We start from the raw sequence: 13,201 nt of genomic DNA on the forward strand, positions 1-13,201 counted from the left end.
AATATGCATTCCACCAAGACCGCATTCTCAAATAATCAGCCTCCCCTTCAAAGGTCTATCTCCAAAGGTAGCTAGATTACAATTTCCTTCATCCCTGACCATTGGCCATACTTGCTGGGGCTGATGGGAGTTGGAGTCAAGCAAAACATCTGTGAGGTTTCCCATCACTGCTTTAAGTGAAGGAAATACCCAATTGTCCCTTGCAGAATTTTACACGGTTGAATTTCTCTTCCCACCCTCAGCAAAAAAAATAAATCACCATAATCCAACAAAACATAGTCATGACTAAGTCACCATTAAATCACTGGGGCTTCAAGCTATTCACAATTACTGTATTTTTCCGTGTATAAGACTATATTTTTTCCTAAATGTCAGATGCTGGTGGTGGTTGCTCGTGAGTAACCAGGCAGGACTCCGACCTGTCTTTTACAGGTTTTATTGGTGCAAACGATTTACAGTGCAGAACCCCAAAGTTCATGTCTGTCTTAGTGACTTGCAGATTCCGGGAGTGGCCCCTTCTGGTTTCTCCCCCAACATAAGAACTTAGACACCCCAAATACCCGCTTCCCCTCCTTACGTTTCAACCCTCTGCGCAAGCTGGGCGATGTTTCCTGGCCAGCCGGGCTAGGTGAGGCTGTGATGACCTGGGAATTGGATTCAGAGGCTGAACCTGAGGAATCCCAGCCTGCACAGGAGTCCCTGCCTCCAGGGCCGACTGAGCCGGGGCAGGGGCTTGAACCTGAAGGGCCCTCACCTGTGCCGGATCCTCAGGAGCAGACACCAGATGAATCCGCTCTGGCTCCAGAGGTGATCGAGGACCCATTGTCTGCAGATGCTCCTCTCTCAGCCCTGTCAGGGGAAGGTGAGGTTGCCTCTGGGTCCAGTAACCCTCCAGCCTCTCCTGAGCTGCAGAGGCTCAGGGCAGAGAGGTGGAGGGAACTGTTCGGTTTAAACTATTTGTTTTTTTTCTCCCCTGAACAAAGCATCCCATTTTATATGTATTGCCCTCTGAACTGCAAACATACTATTCCAGGGGTCAGCAAACTTTTTCAGCAGGGGGCCAGTCCACTGTCCCCCAGACCTTGTGGGGGGACTATATTTGGGAGGGGGGGAATGAATGAATTCCTATGCCCCACGAATAACCCAGAGATGCATTATAAATAAAAACACGCATTCTACTCATGTAAAAACACCAGGCAGGCCCCACAAATAACACAGAAATGCATTTTAAATAAAAGGACAAATTCTGTTCATGTAAAAACTCGCTGATTCCTGGTCCATCTGCAGGCCGGATTGAGAAGGGCCTTAGTTTGCCTATCCATGTACTATTCTTTCTTTTACCTAACCGTTCACAGAATCACTTTGCTAGGTACAAATTCATTCTGTTGCAGCCAAGAAGGGGTTCTGGCTTACAGCGTGATGTGTTTCGGCTGGACTTTTCATGAACTGACACACAGGCCAGATTCCGCAGAGGTTTGATTCCTCAAGTCTGGTGATAGATTTATGGAACCTACCTTGGTCTGGAAGCAGCAGTAGAGCTGTGTTAAGTAAGGATGCTTCCGTGCTAACGCCAGAATCCGTTTTTCTGTCATTGTACAGTCGACATCATCATCTTGTAGGATGACATCTTTCTTTAAGACTTTCACGGCGTATACTTCATCTTTGCCTTTTAGCTCGGCTAGCATGACCTGCAACAAAGAGGCAACTGCACTTTTACACACAGCAAAGAGAAAGTTCACATACTAAACTAGCTAAAAAGAGAAATTAAATGGAAGTTTTGCACTAGTGGAAGCCAGCACAACAATTCCCGTTAGCGCAATGGAAATCCCCGCTGCCCACAAATCGGCTCCAGAGAGTTGGGGGAACTCCCAGAATATCGTGTGAGGAAAGGTGCTTCCGCTGACAAAACGATCTCTTTAGTGCCACACTGAATAAAACTCACTGAATGGAGAGGCACACACAGCAGACAATCCTGAAGCAAAATGCCTTTTTCCACAGTATCTGAAAGACCACTTCCTTCCCTACAGAACTTCTCAAACCTTAAGCTCAGCAGAGGGAACCATTTTGGTAGTTTCACCACCCTCAGAAGTTCAGGGGGTGGCAACCCTGGAGAAGGCAATCTCTGAGGCTGCCCCTAAGTTTTGGAATTTCCTCCTCACAGAGGTGCGTTTGGCTCCTTCACTCTTCAGCTTTTGAAGAATGCTGAAGATACTCTTCTTTACCCCAGAAATGCATCTGTTCGGAGTCCACCCTATTCCTGTGGCTGCAATTTGTCTTAACTGCTTTTAATCCTGAATTGTAGATGGTTGTCACCCACCCTGGGACCTGCTGGAGTAGAATAAGGCAGGGAATAAGATAATAATTTCAAGGGGGCAAGTGGAGAACTCCAGTATTCCTAGTTTTTAGATTTTCCTATAAAAGGATTTTTCCTCTCTTTAGTGGTCAGAAATTGTAAGGGGTGTGTGTGTGTGTGTGTGTGTGTGTGTGTGCGTGCGTACGTGTGTGTGTGTGATCCAGAGCCTCCAAAAAGCCAGTCTCCAGCACCACAAGAACTACGGTTCCTCAGGAGGCTAAGCAGACTAGGCCTCATGCAGGAGAGATACACACTAGGCCACAGTTCCAGCCTGAAATACTACCCATGCCTCTCTATCCGGCCCTCAGGACACTCCCCAGGCAACAGCCTCCTCCTCAAGCCACACCTCTCACTATCCCTGCTTTGCACCATCCTGGAGTTGTTTTTGCCTGGTTGGAATGCAGTCATTTTATTTCACCCTGATTCTAATTTTTAAGCTGTATTTTAATCAATTGTTTGATTGTGTTTTAATGTATTTGACATTTGATGTTAGCCGCCCTGAGCCCGGTCTTGGCCAGGGAGGGCGGGGTATAAATAAATAAAAATTTACTTATTTACTTACTTACTTACTTACTTACTTAAGCAATAAGCCTTGCTTTCCTGAACTGATGATAGAGAGGGATGTGTATAGAAACAAAGCTAAAATCCACCTTGCTTGCCTTGCCCAAATTAGCTTTGAGTCTTGCCCACCACTGGCGTGTGGGATATGGAGGCTTGCCTAAAAGAGAATGCAGCTTGCAGCAAGAATCAGCAATGCAAAATGTGGATTTGTTTTCTCAAGCATAAATGAAATCCAGATTCTCAATGAACTTGTTTCTTGTAGTTTTTGCCCCAGTGAATTTTTTTTAGTGTGCCTCGCTTGGGCTTTAGAATTGCATGCATCCTGGCTCTGTTGTCACTTCGAATTTCAGACCGTTTCCACCTAACGCTGCAGAGCAAGGGGCCGCAATCCATCTAGAGTCGAATGGGATTTGCTGCTGCCACTTTAAAGTCACCTCTGCAACTCCTCCTTACGGCGGAACAGCAGGAGTCCGAGCAAACACAGCCTAACATTTACATGCCTTGTTGAGTCTGCATGGCTGGCAAATTGAAAAAGCAAATTATCTGACTTGCAAAATCAGGGCATGCAGAGCAGGAATCACCTTCAGGGAGAATAAATGTCAGCCTCCCTATGGAGTGCTTTTTCAGTCAAGTGCCTCAACAGAGGACACCAACTGCAGCTTAGCATTTCAATTGGCAGACACACTTTCAACTTAACAAATAATTCAGCACTGACTTTTTTAAAATAAAAAAACTAGCCAACTTAAAAAAGAGACACTTGTTCCGCACCACAGAAAAAAATACATTGCTGGTAATAATTTCTATGCCATTTTTCAGGGCGTGGGTGGTACCAGTTCTTTTCTAAATTATTCCAAGAACCACCAATGGAAGTAAAGCAGCCCAAGAATCTATCACATGTGCAGCAGCACCCAGCTAAGCAGAGATTTAAACCTTGGCCTTCTGCATCTAAATCCCCTGTGTTATCTACTGATGTTCTTGGATGACAACTCCCACAATCACTGGCCGTTAGCCATGCTGACCAAGATTGATAGGAATGGTAGCTCAAGAATATCCGGATAGCTACCTCTGGACTACACAGCTGTTCCCCCGCATTGTGCTGATATACTTGAGAATCCACAGCATCAAGCAGCACAGAATTAGCAGCCTGAGACATGGCTTGACAGGACTGCCGGTGAAATCAAGTTTATGGGGTCAGTGCATGGACCAAAAAGGTACAGTGGTACCTCTGGTTACGAACTTAATTCGTTCCGGAGGTCCATTCTTAACCTGAAACCGTTCTTAACCTGAGGTACCACTTTAGCTAATGGGGCCTCCCGCTGCCACAGCACGATTTCTGTTCTCATCCTGGGGCAAAGTTCTTAACCTGAGGTACTTCTTCTGGGTTAGTGGAGTCCGTAACCCAAAGTGTTTGTAACCCGAGGTGTTTGTAACCCGAGGTACCACTGTACTCTGCAAGAGATTCTGTGCCAGGTAACCGAGGCAGCGGGAGCCAGTGAGGTGTAGTGGCCAGAGTTTAGTGAAATTATTAATGTTTGATGGTTTATTGTGCTTTTAATTCTGTTGGGAGCCACCCTGAGTGGCTGGGGAAACCCAGCCAGATGGGCAGGCTACCAATAATAATTTATTTATTTATTTATTTATTTATTTTTATTTTATAATTATTATTATACTAAGAATTCAGATCCCTTACACAGCCATAATTTGGGTGATCTGGAAACTTACGGGTGATCCAGACTGGCCCTCTTTCAAATCAGGCCATGAAACAGACTTACCCATAAACCTCCAAGCCCCAATGCATGACTGAATTGATTTGCTGAAGCCCTACTGGCATAGATTTGGTAATCCCTATGACCACCGGAGGAGGGTGTGCATGAATGCAAACACAGATATGCCATAAGCTTCAACCTTGTTTCTTCCTATCAGTACTGCATGTTGTTGTATTTAATACGCACAGTGGAAACAAGCAGCAATCAAGGACTGCTCACCTTCCCGAAGCTGCCTTTCCCTAACACTTTAATGAAGTTAAACTCTTCGAGGCCCATGCGCTTCGTCTGTGTTTTGACCTCTCCGTTTTCGCCGTTCTCCCCGGGAGTGTTAAGCTGGCCGTCAGTCGAGGTCGCCGCTCCTCCCCGGTGCTCTTCTCCTCGGTTGTCAAATGACAATGCTTTCCTAATGTTATTTTCAAGCTCTTTGATTTCTGTGAAAGTTTAAAACGACAGCAGTGGGCAGATATTTTAATACGCACACACATGGATATGGAAGAGCTAAGCTTCAGCAATATCAAGATCCTGGTTGCATCAGGATGACGCATCATCATCATCATTAAAAAAATTACATTGCCCTATACCAGTAGATCTCAGGGCAGTACACAGCATAAAACCACAATATATATAAAAAAGAAAATACATATGAAATAAATAAAAAATATTTAAAAATTGTCCAGTAGTACCTCAGAGACTAAGTTTGTTCTGGGTATAAGCTTTCGTGTGTATCTGAAGAAGTGTGCATGCACACGAAAGCTTATACTCAGAACAAACTTAGTTGGTCCCTAAGGCACTACTGGACAATTTTTAAACTTTTTATTTATTTATTTCGTCTGCGTCAGACCAACACGGCTACCTACCTGAATCTAGAAAATACATAATAAAAACAAAACGACAACAACCCAATAATCTCCCCTTCCACACACATTTTAAAAGGGCATCAGATGTCAATATTATTATGTATGTATACACATACATATGTGTGTGTGGATAGATAGGTAGGTAGATAGATAGACAGATAAACAAACAAACAGGAACACAAGAAGATGCCCTACAATGAATCAGACCATTGGTCCTTCTAGGTAAGTATTTACACTACCAGTGGTCGCTCTGGAGGATTTTCAGACAGGGCTCTCTCCTAGCCCTATGAAGGATTCCAGGGACTGAACCTGGGGCCTTCTGCATGGAAAATAAAAGGTTCTACCACTAAACTGCAGCCCTTCCCAGATAGACAGAAAGATTGTACTTTGTGTATGGAACGCTCCAGGATCTGTCCTCAACATCTCCAGTTAATGTTCCACTGATGGGAAAGACCCCAGAGACATTGGGAAGTTGCTGCAAGTCACAGGAACAGCCAATATGGTGTCTTCTAGAGGTGTCTTTTTTTGTACTACAGCTCCCATCATCTCTGCCCAGTGACTATGCTGGCTAAGGGTGATGGGAGTTGGAGTCCACCAACATCTGGAGGGCACTGTCAGGGAACTGCCATCGGCAGGACAGGAGGTGCAAAGGCTCTCTGAGGTAGAGAGAGACGTAACAGCTGAAGAGGGAACCAGTAGGGGGCGAACAGGAACGTCAAGGGAAGGAGAGTCGGAGGAATGGCTCAGAGACGCTTCCAGCGAAAACAGTGGGGAGGTCTCAGGACCTCCTATAGGGACACCCGTTCCTCGCCGGAAACTGTCACGCCGAGAGTCCAGAAGACGTGTTTCCGTTAAGGAGCTTTTATGTTGGAAACGTTTCCGAAAGCAACCACTTTCGGATTCTGCTAGCGATTGACGCAGCCATGCTGGAGGGGCTCCGTCACAGGCAGAGGTTTGAGAACTTGTTCAAACTCTGAGGGACTTGCAGTTTACGCACAAGCAGCTCTTCATCCCATCACAGCAATCCGAAAGTCACCGAAAGCTAGCTTGTGCCAGGGAGAGGCATCATGAGCGAACCAGCCGGAACCGGAGGAGCAGGAGCAGCTGGAGGAGGTCCAAGCCTGGAGGAAAGGTACAGGACGTTGGAGATCCAGCTTGCCTTGCAAACGGCGAGGCTGGAGGAGAGGAGGGCTCAGGATGCAGAAAGGGGGAAGGAGAAAACCACCCCGCTCACCAGAAAGATGCCAGGATTGGTGCAGAAATTTGGGGGGGACCCCAGAAACTATCATGCCTTTAGGACAGAGATGCAATACGCTCTCAATCTGCAATTTGATGACTTCCCTGATGAGGAATCGCGAGTGGCTTTTGTAATTAGCCATCTCGAATCAGGGGCGAAGGACTGGGTTAGACCCTTGATGGCAGCAAATAATGAGATCCTAAAGGACACGAGGAAGTTTTTTCGTGCCATGGACCTGATGTTTTCCAGCGACATTGAGCAGGGAGTGGTGCGAAGGCAGTTAATGGCTTGCAAACAGGGGAACCGGTCTGTCCGTGAGTACTGGACAGAGTTCACTATGTTGATTCATAGATTGGGGTGGGACCTATCGGCGGAGCCCATCCAGATGCTTTTCGAAGAAGGGCTCTCTTCGTCCTTAAAAGATGAACTTTCCCGGGCCCCCAGAGCGGAGTCTATGGACCAGCTGACTAAATCCGCGCTGGCCATAGGAGCGCGCCAGGAAGCGAGGGCTTTGGAGAAGCGGGAGGGGAAAGGAGAACGTTGGAGGGAGCTTCGCATTCCAGACATTCCAGAGCAGCCTTTCCCGCCGGCAGAGCCGATGGAAGTTGGAACAGCGCGGGCGCGCGCAGTTTCAAACCTCGGTGAAGGGCGGAAGAAGGAGGGAAAGAGCGCCAAGAAATGTTATCTCTGCCAACAGCCAGGACACTTTGCCAGAGTCTGTCCACGAAGAAAGGAATGGCAAGGCATGGCAGGAGCTGTTGGGGGAGAGGAGGAGGAAAGCAAGGAGCAAGTAAAAGCCAACGCCTGGCTGCCACCGTCGGGGCACAGCAGCCAGGCCCAAAAGCAGTGAAAGTGCCCTCACCAGAACCTCCCAGACCTGCTCTAGTGATAGAGGTGTTGCTAGAGCTGCCAAACGGACACCCCCTACAGATCAAGGCCCTTCTGGACTCAGGCAGCTCCTGTAATTTCATGAGTAAGGAGTTCGCAGCTGAGCACCAGATACAAACCCTCCCCTTAAGTAAACCCCTGCAGGTGACCACGATTGACGGCAGAGAGCTGTTGGGAGGAGAAGTGAACCAACAGACAGTCCCCATGATAATGAGGGTGGCAAGGCACACCGAGAGGATAGCGTTTAATGTGGCCACCTTGGGAGGAGCTCCCATCATTTTGGGGATGAGCTGGCTGGCACTACACGATCCTCTAGTGGGCTGGCATCAGAGGGTGGTCTCCTTTGGGTCAGCGCATTGCCTAGAACACTGCAAGCAGGGGAAGGATCCAGGGGGAGCCAGGCTCACCCTAGCTGGGATGGAGGTAATGAATAAAGGGGAGGTGCCTCCGCAATATGCAGATCTGAGCAACGTATTTAGCGAAAGGGAAGCGGACAAATTGCCGCCGCATAGACCCTTTGACTGTCAAATCAACCTACTCCCTGGGGCTCAACTCCCAGTGGGCAAGCTGTACGCCATGTCAGACAGGGAGATGCAGGAGCTGAGGGAGTTCATTGACAAAAACCTGAAGCGAGGTTTCATCAGAGAGTCCCGAGCGGTGGGGGGCAGCCCAGTGTTTTTTGTGGACAAAAAAAACACAGATAAGCCGAGACTTGTAGTGGACTTCAGGGCCCTAAATGCCGTGTCGGAACCCCTGGCTTTTCCTATGCCCCGAATTGATGACATTCTGACCAGGGTGAGGAAGGGGAAGATTTTTACAAAACTGGACCTGCGGGGGGCGTACAATCTGATACGCATAAGGAAGGGGGATGAATGGAAGACCACCATGTTCACCCCTTTGGGAGCATTTGAATACCTCGTAACGCCCTTCGGTCTCCAAGCCGGCTCCGCATGTTTTCAAAGTTTTATCAACCACGTCTTGGGACCTTTGCTCTACAAGAATTGTGTGGCCTTTTTAGATGACGTGTTGGTGTATTCGGAAGATGAAGAGCAGCATGTGAGGGACGTGAGAGAAGTGTTGGGCCGGCTGCAAGCCAATCAGCTGTGGGTGAAACTGGAGAAGTGCCAGTTTCATGCCAAGGAGGTGGAATTCCTGGGGTACCGCTTGTCAGACAAAGGATTGGCCATGGATCCAGGCAAGGTCCAGGCGGTGCTGGAATGGAAGACACCGAAGACCAAGAAGGATGTGCAAAGATTCCTGGGGTTTGGGAACTTTTATCGGAAGTTCATCAAGAACTTTGCACACTTGACGGCGCCCATCACCGACTGCCTCAGTAGCAAGAAGAAATTTGTTTGGACGGCGGAGGCGGAGCGAGCTTTTGAAGAACTGAAAAGGGCTTTCGCCTCGGAAGAACAACTTCTGCATGTGGACCTACAGAAGCCCATGAGAGTGGAAACAGACGCGTCAGACCGAGCGGTAGGGGCGGTACTTCTTCAGCCGGGAAGGAATACGTCGGAGTGGAGACTGTGTGCCTTCTTCTCGAGGAAGCTGAATAAGTCCGAGCGGAACTACACGGTGTATGACCGGGAACTACTCGCCATTCACGAAGCGTTCCGGAGGTGGAGACATTTGTTGATTGGGGCACAACACAAGGTGCAAGTGTGCACCGACCACAAGAATTTGGAGTATTGGAGAACAGCTCGAGTACTCAACCAACGACAAGTGAGATGGGCACAGGAATTTTCCAAATTCCACTTTGAGATTTGTTATGTACCAGGCCCAGAGAACGTCAGGGCGGACGCTCTCTCACGCAAACCAGAGTATTTGGAGGGGGAGGGGGCAATCGAAGAAAGACATGTCATTCCTGAGGACCGCTGGGTGTGTGGGGCGGCGCTGGTGGGGAGACGAGAACTGGTAGAGGAAACGGAAAATGACGAATATGCCCAAAATAAGCTCAGAGGTCTCAGGGGAGAGGGTGAGAGCCCGGAGGGTTTTGAGGAAAGAAACGGGGCATTGTATTACAAAGGGGCACTGTATATACCAGAAGGTGAATTGAGAGGGAGGGTACTCAAGCAGTTGCACGATAGTCCCACGGCGGGACATTTTGGACAACACAAGACCATGTGGATGGTCACCAGGGAATTTTGGTGGCCCAAGGTGAGGGAAGATGTAAAGGAGTATGTAAGAGGGTGTGACCAATGTCAGAGGGCCAAGGGGGAAAGAAGGGCGCCGGCAGGGTTATTAGAACCATTACCCACGCCAGAACGGCCTTGGGAGGCGGTATCAATAGATTTTATGACGGATCTGCCCAAATCCAAGGGGAAAACGGCCATCATGGTAGTAGTGGACCTGTTAACTAAGATGTGCCACTTTGTAGCATGTTCACATGCAGTCACAGCGGAAGAAACGGCGAAGTTGTTTGTAGAACACATCTTCAGGCTGCACGGCGCCCCCTTGAGGGTGATCTCAGACCGCGGCAAACAATTTACTTCCAGGTTCTGGAGGAAGCTCATGAGCTTGCTGCATGTGGAAGTCAATTTTTCGACTGCCCGGCACCCTGAAACCAACGGGCAGGCGGAAAGAGCAAATGGCATCCTCCAACAATATCTGAGGTGTTATGTCAATGACAGAGAGAATGATTGGGTCGAAAAGCTGGCGCTGGCAGAATTTGCCTACAACAATGCGGAGAATGTGTCCACAGGGATGAGCCCCTTTTTGGCTAATTACGGGTGTCACCCCAGGGCATTCCCAGGGGAGGGAGGCGAGAGATGGAGCGTCCCAGCGGCCGAACATTTTGTAGAAGAGATGGAAGCGATCCATCGTCAGCTTCAGCTCAACTTAGAAAGGGCCAAGGCACAATATAAGAAGCAGGCAGACAAGAACAGAAGGGAAGGTGAAACAATAAGGGTGGGGGATCAGGTGTGGCTGTCTACCCAAGGGTTGCCGTTCAAAGGGGGTTGTAAAAAATTAAGACCCAGGAGATTGGGACCCTTTGAGGTCATTCAGCAGGTCAACCCAGTGGCTTTCAAACTCCGGTTACCCAGCCACATGAAATTGCACCCAGTGTTCCACAGGTCGTTACTGTCACCGTACAAGGGGGGAGGTGAAGGGGAGTACACCAGGGGACCAGTCTTGGAAGAGAGGGAAAGCAGTAACCATGTAGCGGAAATCCTCGATTCCAGGTGGAAGGGCAATCAGGTGGAGTATTTGGTGGCGTGGGAAGGGGAACCGGAGTCAGAAAACACCTGGGTGACTGCAGAGGAGGTCAATGACGAGGTTTTAACAGAAACGTCCCACCAAAGATTCCCGAGGAAACCACAGCCGGTAGCAAGGTTTAGGAGGGAGTATTTCGGCACCACAGACGAGGAAGAGGAACTGGAAGGATTCGCAGAGTCGGAGTTGGAAGAAGGAACGGACTCAGATGACGAGGAGTACCGAGAGACTAGGAACAACAACAAGTGGAGAAAGGTGTTCGAAACTTCGGACGATGAGGAAGGTTCTTTCCGGGGTTTTACCTCCTCCCAACCCGTAGGGGAGGAGACGGGAGGGGGTGAAGGGGGCCCTGGAGGGGAGGTGGATGTCAGGGAACTGCCATCGGCAGGACAGGAGGTGCAAAGGCTCTCTGAGGTAGAGAGAGACGTAACAGCTGAAGAGGGAACCAGTAGGGGGCGAACAGGAACGTCAAGGGAAGGAGAGTCGGAGGAATGGCTCAGAGACGCTTCCAGTGAAAACAGTGGGGAGGTCTCAGGACCTCCTATAGGGACACCCGTTCCTCGCCGGAAACTGTCACGCCGAGAGTCCAGAAGACGTGTTTCCGTTAAGGAGCTTTTATGTTGGAAACGTTTCCGAAAGCAACCACTTTCGGATTCTGCTAGCGATTGACGCAGCCATGCTGGAGGGGCTCCGTCACAGGCAGAGGTTTGAGAACTTGTTCAAACTCTGAGGGACTTGCAGTTTACGCACAAGCAGCTCTTCATCCCATCACAGGCACCATTTTTGCTACCCCTGCAGAAGACAGTGTCTCACTAGATGGTCCCAAAAAAGCCTTCAGCAGTTTCTCCTGAATGTTCAAAACTAGCATGTCCTTCTGCTCTACTGAGCAGGAAAGACAGCGCAAGGCACATGGCAATCCCATCTGAGTGATATGGCCACGTTATGACACCAATTCTTTCATAATCCATTCTTCATTAAATCTGAGATGTTGGGGCCACATTGTTTACAAGGCTGCAGTTCAGCGAGACCCCCAAAATAATTCAAAATATTCATAAATATAAAATAAAAGGGGGCAAACCTTGATCACATGGAGAAGTCGGTGCTGACTTTGATCTGTCATCGTCTCCTGGTGAGGATCCAGGAACCGGTGGTTGAGATTCTGCACCTGGGACAAGCTAAGAATAGACAGAGAAATGAGATGCTTAACCATCGCAAGGTGTTCTTCTGACATGACATTTATGAGAGTACAAAGACGCAGCTCCAAATAGCAAAGCTTCTGCACACAAAGAGGAAGGCGACTGAAAATCCTCCTTGAATTGCCATCTGCTTTACAGATTGACAAGCATAGCAGCTCATTTTAAAAAAGAGAGAGAAAAAAAACTTGCATTTACTGCGTTGAAATCTTAACTTGTTTGAAGAAGTTCACGGTGAATGCTGCTAGGCTTACCAGATACACAGAAAGACCACACATAGAAACTCTTTAAAAACAACAACCCATAACTTCTGAAACAAGGTATTCTTGACACAAGTTCTACAGTGTCGTGTCAGGATGAAAGGCCATAATTCACTGAGCACCATTCCAACACTAGTTTAATTAAATCTGCACAGGAGCTGTGCAAACGAGGAGATTTAGTGGATTTCAACCACATTTGGCTCGCCAAAAGATGTAAGATGCTTTGTTTTCTGCTGCTCCAGAGAAGCGGACACGGAGCAATGGATCCAAACTACAAGAAAGAAGATTCCACCTAAACATTAGGAAGAACTTCCTGACAGTAAGAGCTGTTCGACAGTGGAATTTGCTGCCAAGGAGTGTGGTGGAGTCTCCTTCTTTGGAGGTCTTTAAGCAGAGGCTTGACAACCATATGTCAGGAGTGGTCTGGTGGTGGTTCCTGCTTGGCAGAGGGTTGGACTCGATGGCCCTTGTGGTCTCTTCCAACTCTATGATTCTATGATTCTATGACTTGCCAAATGCAGCTTTTCTAAATTCTTCATTATTCCATTCTAAAATCTCCATTATTTATGTCAGGAGAATGATCTCAAAGAGGGATGGGGAACCTGTGACCCTTCACATGTTGTTGCGCTCCACTGCCGTAAGTCAGGAATTATGGAAGTTGTAGTTCAAAATCGTCTGGAGGACCAGAGGTCCCCCATTCCTGGTCTGATGGCATGTGATGCTGTGGATCCTAAGAATGTCTGGTCATATAAGTTGCCTAGACAGAAGATCACCTGGAAACTATATATGTAAGTCTCTTCAGACAAATATAAGTGAAATAAGCTGATAGAATGAGTCAAAGCAGCTGATTATGAACATGTGATTTATGGGCAT

At 48.1% G+C, this 13,201-nt stretch overlaps 1 protein-coding gene across 1 annotated transcript in view; it reads right to left on the reverse strand.

The window, feature by feature from the left end:
• Nucleotides 1-13,201, reverse strand: part of PRKCE (protein kinase C epsilon) — a 301,423-nt gene that overhangs the window by 73,576 nt on the left and 214,646 nt on the right. The window contains exons 8-10 of the mRNA XM_083433032.1: nt 11,954-12,050; nt 4,900-5,111; nt 1,515-1,688 (exon numbers count right to left, since the gene is read on the reverse strand). Coding sequence (XP_083289158.1) covers nt 1,515-1,688; nt 4,900-5,111; nt 11,954-12,050 — 483 coding nt within the window. The remainder of the gene's footprint in view (nt 1-1,514; nt 1,689-4,899; nt 5,112-11,953; nt 12,051-13,201) is intronic.

The sequence above is a fragment of the Podarcis tiliguerta genome (genome assembly GCF_965153285.1).
Source record: "Podarcis tiliguerta genome assembly, chromosome: 3".
Classification (NCBI taxonomy): Eukaryota; Metazoa; Chordata; class Lepidosauria; order Squamata; family Lacertidae; genus Podarcis; species Podarcis tiliguerta.